Genomic DNA, 13,242 nt, shown 5'->3' on the forward strand with positions numbered 1-13,242 from the left:
GGGTCGCGGCATTAGGAAGGTTGAGAACCACTGCTCTAGACTGCTAATAGAAATTCTGGGTCTCAAACCCAGCAGCTGTGCTCCCCAGGAGAGAGGTGAGGCAGCTAGTCTACTTCTGTAAAGATCTCAGTCTTGGAAGCCCAGGGAGCCATTCCCTGTCCTGTTGGGTCATGACGGGTTGGAACACACTGCACTGTAATGGAATTGGTTTAGGGCTTTTGTTAAGTCTGGATGGCATCCCTGCTGCTTCTAGGTTGTAGTGGAGAGCACTAGATATTTTTAATTACCGTCTATACTCGTGTATAAGCCGTGTTTTTCAGCACATTTTTAATGCAGTTTTGGTGGTAAAATTAGGTGCCTCGGCTGATATTCGGGTCAGCTTATACTCAAGTATATACAATAATTTTATTGATGGAGATTAATACATATATCAACTCATTCCCTAGTTCAATCACATCCAGCAGAATTGTACATTTGCCACCACAGTTTCCAAATATTATTTTTTCAATAGGGACCCCTTCACATCATCACCCCATTCACCTCGCCACCTCTCTGTGTCCCCCTCCCCCCAAAACCCTTATTCCACTTGCTGACTCTTGGTTCATTAGTCCTAGTTTTCATAACCCAAGAGAACAAAAGAAACCCAGACACTGTAAGGATCCACTGAAGACCGAAGCCAGCCCTGCTTGAAAGACTATGGCCGTTACCTGCTCAAACCGCCCCAGATCTAATGTTGACATCAACTCCCCTCTTTCTGATAGCTCCAGTTTAAAGCATTGTGGTCCCCATCCGTGCAATGCTTGAAATGAACGTCTCTCTTAACTTGGTTTCTAGGACTTCTATGAGCATGTGCGGGGTCCCCAAGTCCTGAGCATCCTTGTCAACAAAGCCTCCCGCCCCCTGACTGTTTGCTGATTCAGCTAAATCGATCATTGTTAGTGCCCTGAAGAAGTAGTTGAAGAACAGAAAACTGATGTGGGTGTTTTGTGTATTTACATCCTAATTGATCTCAGAAAGAATTTGTGATGGGAAAAAAGTGGTCTATGGACATATATTGTTGATAGTATCACCTTCCTTAGTCCTGTATCTGGGACCCTTTCCCTAGGTGCATTATGCTCCTCCCACTTCCTCTCTGTTGATACATCACCTTTGGAAAGGATGAGCTTCTCTCCTGGGGGCCATAGAAGCCAAAGTCTTACTGTAACGACAGAATGTGCTCACAGTGGGATTTGCAGTCAAAGGAAAAACGTGGCAGATCTGATTTGACCTACTGGCAAAGCCACCAAGTCCAACTACAGACCAACTTGACCCCTTGGTGAAAAAGAGCCCGGGGTGTAGCACTGCGGAGCCCTCCATGGACAGACAGCTCACCTCCTGGAAGTCCCAGTGCTGCCGCTGGATGGCCGGGCCTTCCTTCGTGCAGTTCTGAAGAATCACCTGCTCGCCACTGACGTCAAAGCATAGATGCCGTGGGCTGCCAAACTGTATCTCCTTCCTGCTGGTGTGCTGCAGGTGCTGCATGGCGGTGGGGACGGGACATCTGTCAGCTCAGCTAGCCAAACCCTCCCCCTCTGAAGCTGGAGACGAGGGTAGTGCACAAGAGAGCTAGGCCCAGGGAAATCCTTAGGTTCTACCATAGCCAGCAAGACAGGGTCTCATGGCCAAGTTCACAAACACGCTGCTAGACTCTCTGTGGGCTGAATGATTCCCTTCCAGCTGCTCTCGCCTTCAGATGTGTTTGTTCCCGCAGGTTCTTCCTGGATGCTAGGCGGGTCCACTTGGATGTTTGCTTGGGAGACGAAGCTTCCAGCCCCCAGAAAGATTTACGGCCTCAGCACCCTCAGAAGGGGTATAGGGCCTTCTGAGACAGGTATGAATTAGCAGCGACCCCATGGCACTGAGTTTTTCTCTTTGGGTTGGGCTTTTGAGGGGAGGCCATAAAGACTGTTTTGCGTCTTGCGCGTGCGCCACTGAATGGACAGACGAGACGTGTGTTCTCTCTCTGGAACAACCTGGCCTGCCCATCTCACCAATTCTCCTGCTAAGTGTTGTGTCTGCTGACTCTCCTCCATGGCTGTCCTGTTTATCTATGTGCAGAGGGGCCCTCGCTGTGCCTGCCCACCTGGTGGGGGGGACATGCCCTGGTTTGCTTTCGTCAGGTGCCATCTAGAACTAATGTTTACCTTAATTGTGGGGTCTGGAGACTGGGCTGGCTGCTTGGGCATTCAACCTGTCTATTCATCTATAGAAAGATTTTATGCCCCTGGTTTAATACATTCCATTTAGTTTTCTTATCGTGTTGCCTTTACATCCTTAGCCATCTCTCAAGAGGCCCTGCATATTCTATTTGGATCGGTCAATGCAAATTAGGAAGGTGATCGTGCTTCAGGACCCATCTACCACAAAGCTAGTACACCTTGGTACCCTAAATCCACATACCATACTTACTTGTGGTCTAAAGTGCTCAGGAGGGAAGGCCACCTGGGCCTCATGAAGCTCCTGGGACAGATTTCCCTCTTTCAGAAGCAAAGAGAAGGATATTCCCTAAAGGGGTGAAGGCCACCCCCAGAGAATGGCCCAGCCTAGGCTTTACGAGGCTTGCCCTCACTAGGCCCCCCATGGATTTCTCAGTGTAAGACCGAGTTTCAATCATCAGCCCTGTGCTTGCCGTCTCTACTGTAGAATAAAACCTCTGCTCCCTGGAGGGGCCACTCCCTGCCATTCCTCTCCTTCTGGCTGCCTTTGGGCCATCTGCTTTCGGGTCACCAGGGAAGCCCACCCTGGCTGGGGACTGAGGGTCTTGGTCACACGGCAGTGCGGGCCTGTCTTTGCCTCGCGCCTAGTCATGCCATCAGAGGCTCGGCTCTGGGCTGATGCCCCGGGCATCCCAGTAGAGCTTCGTGCTTTCCCCTTCTCTCCCCGCGACGTGTCCTCTCGGCCCTCCTTCTCGTTCTGCAGGAACCGGCTTCCTCCCCGTGGAAGGAACGTCACAAACAACCAGCTGTATGCATGGGACAGGTTCTGAACGAAGTGCACCAAGGCTCTGGAGCCAGAGGGTCTAAGCCCTTCTCTGGCCGGTGGAGTAGTTAGTTAGCCTGCTAAAGGTTTTGAATGGGGTCAGTGTACTCCCCATCTCTCTCTTCTCTTCTCTTACACACACACACACAGACTGCACAGGGCCCTCACACAGTATCAGCTCCTGCAGGTCGATTCCCTAGAAAACCCCTTAAGAACAAACCCATCAACCTGGGCGAGGCTCCGTGTCAGAGGACTTGAGCTTCAGAGTCCTAAAGCTTGGGGCTGAGCACACCGGCAATGGGGATGTTTTCTGGGTTCCCTTGCTTCCTCTCCTGGCTTCTTCTCACCCCACTGTCCCCCGCCCCCTTCTCCACCTCCAGTTCTAGCTGGCCGTCCCAGAGCATTCAAAGCGAGCCTGAGCACAGGGCTGGGTGGGTGGGGACTGGCGCCGGTGGTGGTTTTGCCTTTGCTTTCTGGTATTAAATTTTAAAGAAGGAGATGTTCCCACGGACTCCTGGTCTCCAGAGTCTTTTCACACATCAGATGACCTCGTGGTCCTTGGCTCACTTACTTGGAAGAGGGAACATCAGCCGAAGCTGGGGCAGGGGTGGGATGGGGATAGGGGGGTGACTGTCTTTAGAGGGGAACCTGTCTCTCAAGGCACGACAGCCTCCTCCAGCTTGCTTTGCTGGCGCTCTGGAGGCCTTTCCAAGCGCACCCCTTGGGTCAGTGACTCTTCTCCGTCTCCCTCTCCTCCTCGGTTAAAGGAGAAACACAACGAAAACCCTCACTGCCGTCAACTCGATGCCAACTCACAGGGACCCTCCGGAAAGCTTGACTAGGTAGCCCGTGGGCTTCCTCCTACACAGGGTGCTTTGTGCTCTGACACTAGTCCACGTCGACGCTGACAGCCCGGGTGGTGGGCAGCACTGCGATGGGAAAGAGAGGTCATCGCGGTGCGGGGACGGCCCGTACACCTTCACGGGACCTGCGACCCAGAAAGGAGATGCCCAAAGGGAAGGGAAGGTCATTCCCGAAAAGCTGTCACCTGCTTTCAGGCCTTCCTGGAGACACTCATTACCTGTTGCTGTCGGCTCTCATTGCAAGGAACCAGCGTCACGGGGCAGCCCAGGAGGTCCCCTTCTGCCCGGCAGTCTGCACAGAAGCCAAGCCCAGTGTTGTAGAGCTGAAAGCAGATGTCCAACAAGTGACCCCACCGTGGGACAGGAGCCTCTCTGGGCTCTACCTCTTCACCCTGGGAAGTGACCACCAGGCACTGGGTCCCAGCTGTACTAACCCGTGGAGTCAAGCTGAAGCCCCCAGTCATAAAGAACAGAACTCCTGATGGTGGAGGGCCCCCGTCTCCCCTACTGGGCTCTGGAACAGGTTATGGGGCAACCCAGGGGACCCACCAAGGGCAGGCTATGCAGTCCTACTGAGCTTGTGGTTAGATTAGAGGTCTTCCAGGGCCTCTGTGGTCCTACTGAGCTTGTGGTTAGATTAGAGGTCTTCAAGGGTCTCTGAGGCCCTACTGAGCTTGTTATTAGTTGGCCAGGGTCCATGCAGGAGCAAGAGGGCTAGAATCATCCCTGAACAGCCAGCTCTTTTCTCAGGAAGCTCCCCCTCCTCACCCACTGCCCAGGGTTGCTTGTGCCTTGCCTTTCCAGAGAACCCGGGCCTGTGCTCAGATGGGTACAGCTCAGGGTAGATGTTGGCCAGAAACCAGTGGAACATTCGGCATCCCAGTCTCCTTTGCAGCCGCAGGCGCTCTGTGCAGTCTGGCTTCTCAGCCTTGGGAGGAGCAAAGACACGTGGACTGAGAAAGCCAGCCTCTGGGAGAGGACTGACTGGGACAGAGAAGGAGGCATGGTCCACAGCCCTGCCAGGGCCACAGCCTAGGGGAACGAGAGGTGTCGGGAGAAGAGAATCCCGAAGAAGTAGGGTGGGATGGGCTTTTCTGAAATCAGAGTCTTGAAATCACCAAGTGGCCACCTGGCTTGTCATTTTAGCCCCCCTCTCATAACCCCTGAAGTCTTTCATCTCCAAGACCACGAGGTTCTTGCTTTGATGATGCTCCCTGAGAAGCCAGCAAAACAGTAGGACCTGGAGCCTAGTCAGTGTGATGCGGAGCTGTGCTGGGCCCCACGGAGGTAGGATTCGAACCAAGGACAGCTGAAAGAAAGGATGCCGTGAAACCGGCCGTGAGGCCAATGAAGAGTACCTCCCTTCTGCTCTGGATGCCCAAACTTCCTCCTTGATGGAATCATTCATCTGGATCACCCTTCCCAGGGATTTTCCTTGACAAGACCATTTTTTTTCTGGAAGGGACAAGAAAGCAAGTCCTTGACACTGCTACATAAATGAATGCTTTGGGCATCATTCAGGAAAATGCACGCACAAAGAGCCCTATTCAGGAGTTCAGTGCTTAGACCTGGATCTTGGCAGGGAAGATGATGAGGGGTTGTGACAACTTCAAGGAGAGGGGGAGGGAGTTAGGGAGAGAGAGCGAAAGAAGAGGAGAGGAGAGAGAAAGAATTAATTCCTGAGCTGGGGGAAAAGATCGGGAACAGGAAGCTCACGTCAGAAATTTTGACTTTAACACATTAAACCAAAGCAGCCGACTTTTTCCTTGAAGGGAATCAGCATTCCGAGGTGTGCTCAGCATCCTCAGCGTTTCTTCTGAGGCCATGGGCCCCCTCCAGCCCTTCCTGTAGGTTGGCGTTTGCTGCCGCTTCTTCACGTGAGCTCCCTCCCTGTCAGCTTTCTTGGTGATGAAAGAAACTGGCCACTCCCCCTACCCAGCCCTTGTCTGGCTTCAAATGAGAGGCAATGCCGACAGCGAACTCTCTTCTATGTACAACCACGCTGTGCGAGAGACCAAGAGAGCAACCCTGCCCTCCCCCAATGAGACTCCAGGCTTGTCTCTGAGTGTCTGGGGTTCACCATCTGGGTGAGACTCTCAGAGGCAGAAGTCAGAAAGGGGGGAGGATAGAAATCCTGGTGTGAAATCATTTTGAACGAGTGACCTGTGAAATAAGTACATGAGATCAACCCCTTTCAGGAATTCACAAGCGGGTTGAAATCAAAGGAAGCCGTGGAACATTTTTAAACACGCGAACTCATGGAAACTCCAAGAGATAAAAAGGTCCGGCAAAGGAAGAGGGCCTTCGATAGACCTGTCCCCTCACTGGCCAGCATTGTTGTGTTGTCAGGCACCCGTGAGCGGGTCCCGGACTCACAAGGTCCCTTCCTGCACACCACAGAACAACGCAACTGCCCGGTCCTGCACCATCCAAGACTGGTCTCTCCGGACAACACGCCCACTGCGCGGGAGAGGACCTTTTGCTATCCTCGTTTCAAAGACAACATTGCTTGTTCTTCTGGCAGTCCGTGTTACCCTCAATATTCCTCGCCAGCACCAATCCTTCCAACGCACTAGATCTTCTTTGTACGAGACAATTGAAAATCCTGACCAGTAGAGGGTGCCATCATCCTTGTGAAAGTCATCCAATGAACAGAGGCACATATGGGTCAGAGAGGGACATCTAAAGGCACATCTCACGAAACCTCCCTTTCTAGTGAATAGGACAAAGGGCTCAACTGGACAACGACAGGAACTGAAAACCAGCCAAAGACCCACTCAGCAACTAGACAAGCACATGGATCAGCCTCAAAAGCAGACCAGGGGGCTCCAAAGGCCAGCATCGCCCCAGCTCCTGATGGCTGTGCTCGCCTGGAGCCAGGTGTCTGCCCCTGGCACAACGGCGGGGAGGCAGCTGAACAATGTGCACGGTCTTGCTTTTCGACGGGCTGCAGCCAGTGCCCGTGGCTTCGCCGAGCCTCTCTGATGGGAGGTGCGTTGGAAACACAACGTGTTAGCATTGAATGTGACATTCTATAGGAACCGAGTGGCAGCTGACCATTTCAACAACGCACCGTGTGGGCCACAGAGCCCTAGAGTAGGCATTAGGCTGCTCGCTGCAAGGCTGGTGGTTCAAATCCACCAGCCACTCCTGCGGAGGAAGGTGAGACCGTCTGCTGGTGTACAGATGACAGTCTTGGTAGAAGCCCAGGGAGCCGTGCTGCCCTGTCCTTCAGGGTTTCTAGGGGTCAGAAGGGACTCCCTGGTCATGGTCGTGGTTTGATTAATGTTTGTAGACACATTTTACACTCCCAATCCCGGTGTTTTTTGACTCTATGTTTTTTGTTATTTCAAAACTATCCCAAGTCGAAAGAAACGCAGAAAAATGAAAACGTACAGCAGGTCCACACACACGGTGCCTACGGCTATTTCAAAGGAGCTCGGCGGCTTCGTGGGTCCCCACTGGGCTGCTAACTGCAAGGCCGGCAGCCACTGGAGGCACCAGCCCCTCCTGGGGAAAATGACCGGCCCTCTACTCTTGCCAAGGGTCCTGGAGGGGGTCCTGCCCTGCCGCCCAGGCTCACGACAGACAGTCGCCAGGGACTCGATGGCAGTGGGTCTGGTTTTCGTTTTGTGGCATGGTTGTTTCCTATCTTGGGTGAGCTCATAGCCCTGAGCACTGGGACCCAGATCTCATCCTGGCAGACCTGTTTCAGGCCACCCCCTTAGGCCCCGCTCTGCTCTGTGGGGAAGAATTACAGCCCAGCAAGGGGGACCACATTCCAGGTGGAGCCTGCCCCATAGTTTCTGGGAAAGGCCGGGGACAGCCCCATCAGGTCAGAAGAGCACAGGAAGGGCCCACTCAAGGGAAGCCTAAGCCTAAGCTTCTATGTGCCCCTCTAGGCGGAGGAGAGGGGCACCTTCCAGCCTGGCTTCTGGTTGGCGGGCTGTGGTGAGCACAGGAGCCCCGTCAGTCGCTGCTTCTTACCTGGCTCAGGGCGAGGGCCTCCGGGCTGTGCCTGTAGAAGGTGTCTTTGAAAGACCCCAGCCAGGTCTCAGCAATCCGGACCTTGTTCCTCAGCATGGCCTCCTGGTCAGGGAGGGGGTGGGTGTCCCGGTTTCCATAGAGGTGCCCTACCCGAGAGCAGGGAATGATCTCCACGGAGCCGCCACAGAGCCAGGCCTGCCACAAAGGAGACAAGGGGCCCCGGTCCACTTTCACAAATGGGGGGTTAGGTGGGGTGGAGGTGTCCGTGGTGAAGGGCAGACAGCCGTCACACACACAGTGAAGAGTCAACTCTGCAGAGGAAAGCAGGAAGCTCAGATCTGCAAGTGCTGAGGTGTGGAGACTGGGGGCCAGCTGTCCAGGGAGCGCACTGAGGTACGGGGAGCTGTGCGGACACACCTACCCATCCCGTGAAACATAAGCCCAGAGGTCAGCACTCCGAAGAGGTGACCGTGTGCATTCGTTTTCTTGGGGGGCACAGATGTCCCCAGGGATCAGAGGCTGATGGACTGAATGCTTGAGAAGTGTACCCGCAGCCCAGCCCAGGGTGGTTCCTGAAGACCCTAAGTGTTCTGTCCTCCATCCGGGGTCTCCCACAGGCTCCCCTTCATTCCCTTCTGAGAGTCAAGATGAGAAGGTGCCACGGTGTGTAGAGTTTACCATCTGCCCAAGGCCTCATCCCCAACGTCATTCCCCAGGCTGCCTCCAACCTAGGACCCTATGATCCCACCTCCGTCCAAGACGTACCTTGAGAGATAGTTCGAGGTTTTCGCCACCCGGAAGCGACATGAGAGGGTCATAGGCACCCGTGTTTTGGAAGTGATGTCTGTCCATCGCCACAACCCCGCCCGGCAGCACAGGGCTCCTGCACACAGTGGGACAGAAGAGGTGGCAGCTGAGACCCGGACACCCAGCAGGCTGGCAGGCTGGGGGTGGACCATGCAAGCATGGTGAGGCGCGGGCCTCTGACTATCTGCTGGGCTCAGATAGACCTCAGTGCCTTTCATGGAAAGGTGGGCACAAAACCACAATGCACGATCTAGTTTTTTGCTGATGCCTGGAAATACCAGTATTTTATGTACAAGGCGGCCAGGGCTGTCTGGACCTTGTCTGTGCCAGGCTCCCATACAAAGGGCCCAGGCAGCAGGTCTGAGGCTGTTCGACGCTCCCGCTTGTGTCTCTCTGGAGAGCCTGGAGGAGGAAGGCTGAAGGTGTGACTCAGAAATTTTAGGGAGGTGGGGCTGCGCCTGCTCGCCCCCCACCTTCTTCCCCTCTTCCCTCACTCAGCCTTTTCTCTTTTGCTCCTGAGCATTTCCCTGTGTCCCGACTCTAGGACAAATCCACTAGGGGCTGTTGAAGTAGACAGGTCTCCTTCTAGCCCTGAGGGAAACACACATGACTGATAGGTAGACAGGTCTCCTTCTAGCCCTGGGGGAACATACATGGCTAGAAGCTAGAATTCCTCCCCAAGGGAACTAACGGACAATCATATCCCTCAGGAGAGGCTTTTAACGGGGAGATGCAGCCAGGGGCTTTTGAACAAGTGAGACCTCCTTCAGGACCGAAGTTCATGTAGCTGAGTTCCTGCTTTGCCTCAAGATGCAAATGACTCAGAGTCCAGGTAGTTTAATAAAAAAAGATTATTACATTACAAAACAAACATGAAACAAAACGACAACTACCCTTTAAGATGCTTTAAAAAGGCTCTCTGCCGTGAGTTGCTTCTGACTCCTAGCAACCCTCTAGGACAGAGGAGCACTTCCCCATAAGGTCTCCAAAGGTTTTCATTTTTACAGAAATCGATGACCATATCTGTCTCCCGCATTGCTGCTGGTGGGTTTGAACCACCGATCTTTGGTTAGCAGCTGAACCTAACCACTATGTCTTCATGGTTCCTTTTATGCTACTCCAGTCTTGTCAAAATCAGAAACACCAGCCTTGCAGTTACAACTAGATTCAATCGCAACTCTTCCCTTTATTATTTGCAAGATGTTGGATGAGATACAGGCTTCCCGGGCTCAGCTCCCTCACTTCTAAATGTTCATCATAGGGCTCCCTACCAGGGTTTTGGGGGGATGGAAAGAAGTCCTGTAAAGTGCTTAAGGTTAGGCGTGTCATATTGAAATGCTCGCTATTGCTAGCACTCCTAGAAAAAGACAGGGCTTTCTCCTCTAGTAAAAAGATACAGTCTCAAAAACCCACCCCGGGACAGTTCTCCCTGTCCTAGAGGGTCGCTGTGAGTCAGAATTGCTGGGATGGCGGTGAGATTGTTAGTATCACAGGTCACTCTCCCATACTTGAAGTGCACAGGGCCATTGTGTTTTGAATTCAGAATTTGTCGGATTTTTTAAAAGAGGTGCTTATCCTATGTTACATGACAGCCATACTGGGGCCTGGGTCAGTACTCTCTAGTCAAATACAGTAATATTTCTTCAGAGAAACATATATTCACAGCAAGTGAGATAAATAAAGACATGTGGGAGAAAGACAAAGCTTTCTGCACCTGTAAAGAGTTAAAATCTGGAAAACCCACAGGAGCAGCATCTACCCAGTCCTGACCCTGCCAGGGGTCCGAATCAACGCAATCCAACCCAAACTTAGTTTGCAGACCCATGGCACTTCCGGGCAGCTTCTGCTACCAAACAGTTAAGGGAAAATGAAACCTTCAATAGTCCCTTACATATTGATACCCAAAAGATCAGCTTGCCAACTTGTATTCAAAACCCAGCCTGGCCTAGCAGTGGGGTCCCAGGAGGCTGATTTTTCCCGGTTTCAGTAGGATCTACCTCCTATTAACATTATGAAGCTTTATAGCCGTACGAACCTCAGTGCTGACCTCTGTAACCTGGGATTGCTAACCACGGTTGCTTCCCAGAAGTGTGGGAGCGTTTGCATGGTAGACAAGGGGAAAGATGCTTGAGGGAAGACGCTGACGCCAGCACCTGGCACAGAGTCCGTGCTCAGTAGACACTATTCCTCTTGGGTGAAGCACTGCTTTCTTTCTGGAATTTTCTCTGCATCTGTATGTAGTCTACCCCGGGCATGTCGTCATTCCTCATGAAGTACTCTCTGGACCAGCAGTTCTCAACTTGTGGGTCACGACCCCTTTGGGGGTCGAACGATCCTTTCACAGGGGTCACCCGATCCATCACAGCAGCAAAATTACCTCTATGAAGCAGCAACACAAAGAATTTTATGGTTGGGAGGGTCGCCGCAACATGAGGACCTGACTGACAGGGTCGCGCATGGCATTAGGAAGGCTGAGAACCGCTGCTCTGGACAGATTGCAGCAGGCAGGGCCGTGAAGCCCGAGCATCCAGAGAGGGGGGTAGACACGGGAAAGTCTGTGTGAGGAGGGATCTGGGCGCCAAAGGTGGAGCCTGCAGACTCAGGGATCTCAAGGCCACATCACTGCTGGGGCACAGATGTCCGGGTGCTCTAGCCTTCAGCGGAGGGTGGTCTCAGGTCCTAGGGGACACTCTCTTTGTAAGAGCTCAAGGAAGGTCTCGTGTCAATGTGTTCATTCGTGGCCCTGTGGCCGGCACTGCACGTGTGGCTCATCATTGTTAGGGCTGGGGAGCAGATGATGGAAATGTCCTTGGGCAGATGGGACCTGGCATGTTTTCCACGGACACCATAAGACCTCAGATCGCACAGACCGACACAACTTCTATTGACAGGTGGGGGTCTCTGTCCCCTTCCTGTGAGCCTGAGTGGACATGGGGTGGAGAGGGTGACTTCTGAGATGTACTCGTAACTGGGGATAGCAGCTGGCTTCACCTGACTCTCTCCGGGTCCTGGTTCTCATAGCCCAGCATCACAAGTAGCCCCAACGGGCCCCTGTGAAGAGACTTCATGGAGGGAACGCATGAAGCGGTTCCAGCTGGCAGCCCCAGCTGAGGCCCTGACCAACAGCCAGCCCTCTACCATCAGACTTAGGAGAGAACCCTCCCCAGAAGAGTCCATCCCCACCTGGTGAGCCATGCTTGGCCTATCGAATCTCCCAGGCTAAAGCCCAAGGCCCTGTGGGGCACAGACAAGCAACCACAGTACCAGAATTCATGGCCCACAGCAGCCTGTAAGTGGTCGTTATTTTATAGCCCTGGTGTGACTGTTATGCAGTGGCAGATAACGAGAACATCTACTTAAATAGAATCCTTGTCTAAAATACGACCAATGTGAGAACCACCCACAAAATACTTTGAGACCTGCGCTGTCTAAGCACTCACCTTCTTTTAACTGAGAAGCAGTTTGAGTCCAGGGAGTTTCCATGGTTATCTGGCAAGTGGGGTCAAGATCCCAACTCCAGTTCTTATGCTCCCGCTGTCTGGGGCATTCCTTGGAACTAACTAGACCAGTGGTTCTCAACCTTCCTAATGCCACGACCCTTTAATACAGTTCCTCATGTTGTGGGCCCCCCCCCCAACCATAAAGTTATTTTCATTGCTCTTTCATAACTGTCATTTTGCTACTGTGATGAATCAGGCAACCCCTGTGAAAGGGTCATTCGACCCCCCAAAGGGGTCATGACCCACAGGTTGAGAACCGCTGCACTTGAAGAACATTGGTATAACAACGACACCTAGCCCCAAGTACCTCGTATGCTCTTTTACTTTTCATACACTAGCTCATTTCAGCTTCTCAACAAGCCTATAAGATAAATACTATTATTGCCCCCAATTTACAAGTGAGGAAGCTGATTGGGTGCTTGACTAGGGAACTGGTGGTGTCAGGCTTAACTTCCTGGCATTTGGTACAGCAGGCAAAGGAAAAGCAGGGTGGGTGTCGAGGTCTTACTTGATGGGGCTGATGGGAGACTGGAGGGCCTTCCTTTCACGCTCTGGCAAAGGCTCCCAGTGGGAATCCAGCTTCCAGTCCAACACCCCACGTTGCAGGTCCTTGGATGGGTAATACTGCAAAGTCTTCCAGTCAATCACATCGATGATGGGAGACACCACCCGACTCCTATGGAGAATTAGGGGATTAGATAAAGGCGTACAAACCATCCCGATGCTGGGACAAAGAAGCCCCACCTAGTCATGCACGGTCTGTATGGCAGCCATGAGCCACACCTGCCAAGGCCCCTAGGGCGGCCATAGATCATTTACCCTCATTGACTCACTAGCAGTGGACTTGACTTATGTTTTACTAAAGGTTAGCTCTCTGGTGGGGTAGTGGGTTATGCTTTTCGCTGCTAACCACAAAGTCAGCAGTTTGAAACTACCAACTGCTCCACGGGAGAAAGACATGGCTTTCTCTTCCTGTCCAGAGCTCCTCTCAGAAGCCCACAGGAACAGCTCAAGCCGGTCCTATAGGGTCGCAACCAGTCGGGATAGACTGGGTGGTCATGAGTGAG

General features: G+C 52.8%; 2 protein-coding genes across 9 annotated transcripts in view; one reads left to right on the forward strand and one right to left on the reverse strand.

The window, feature by feature from the left end:
* DPH3 (diphthamide biosynthesis 3) overlaps positions 1-13,242 on the forward strand; it is a 219,553-nt gene that overhangs the window by 57,584 nt on the left and 148,727 nt on the right. The window lies entirely within an intron of this gene.
* The window catches only part of GALNT15 (polypeptide N-acetylgalactosaminyltransferase 15), a 49,555-nt gene that overhangs the window by 1,026 nt on the left and 35,287 nt on the right, over positions 1-13,242 (reverse strand). Inside the window, exons 4-9 of the mRNA XM_075547178.1 lie at positions 12,684-12,851; positions 8,634-8,751; positions 7,869-8,063; positions 4,678-4,809; positions 4,100-4,204; positions 1,372-1,515 (exon numbers count right to left, since the gene is read on the reverse strand). Coding sequence (XP_075403293.1) covers positions 1,372-1,515; positions 4,100-4,204; positions 4,678-4,809; positions 7,869-8,063; positions 8,634-8,751; positions 12,684-12,851 — 862 coding nt within the window. The remainder of the gene's footprint in view (positions 1-1,371; positions 1,516-4,099; positions 4,205-4,677; positions 4,810-7,868; positions 8,064-8,633; positions 8,752-12,683; positions 12,852-13,242) is intronic.

The sequence above is a fragment of the Tenrec ecaudatus genome, chromosome 4 (assembly GCF_050624435.1).
Source record: "Tenrec ecaudatus isolate mTenEca1 chromosome 4, mTenEca1.hap1, whole genome shotgun sequence".
Classification (NCBI taxonomy): Eukaryota; Metazoa; Chordata; class Mammalia; order Afrosoricida; family Tenrecidae; genus Tenrec; species Tenrec ecaudatus.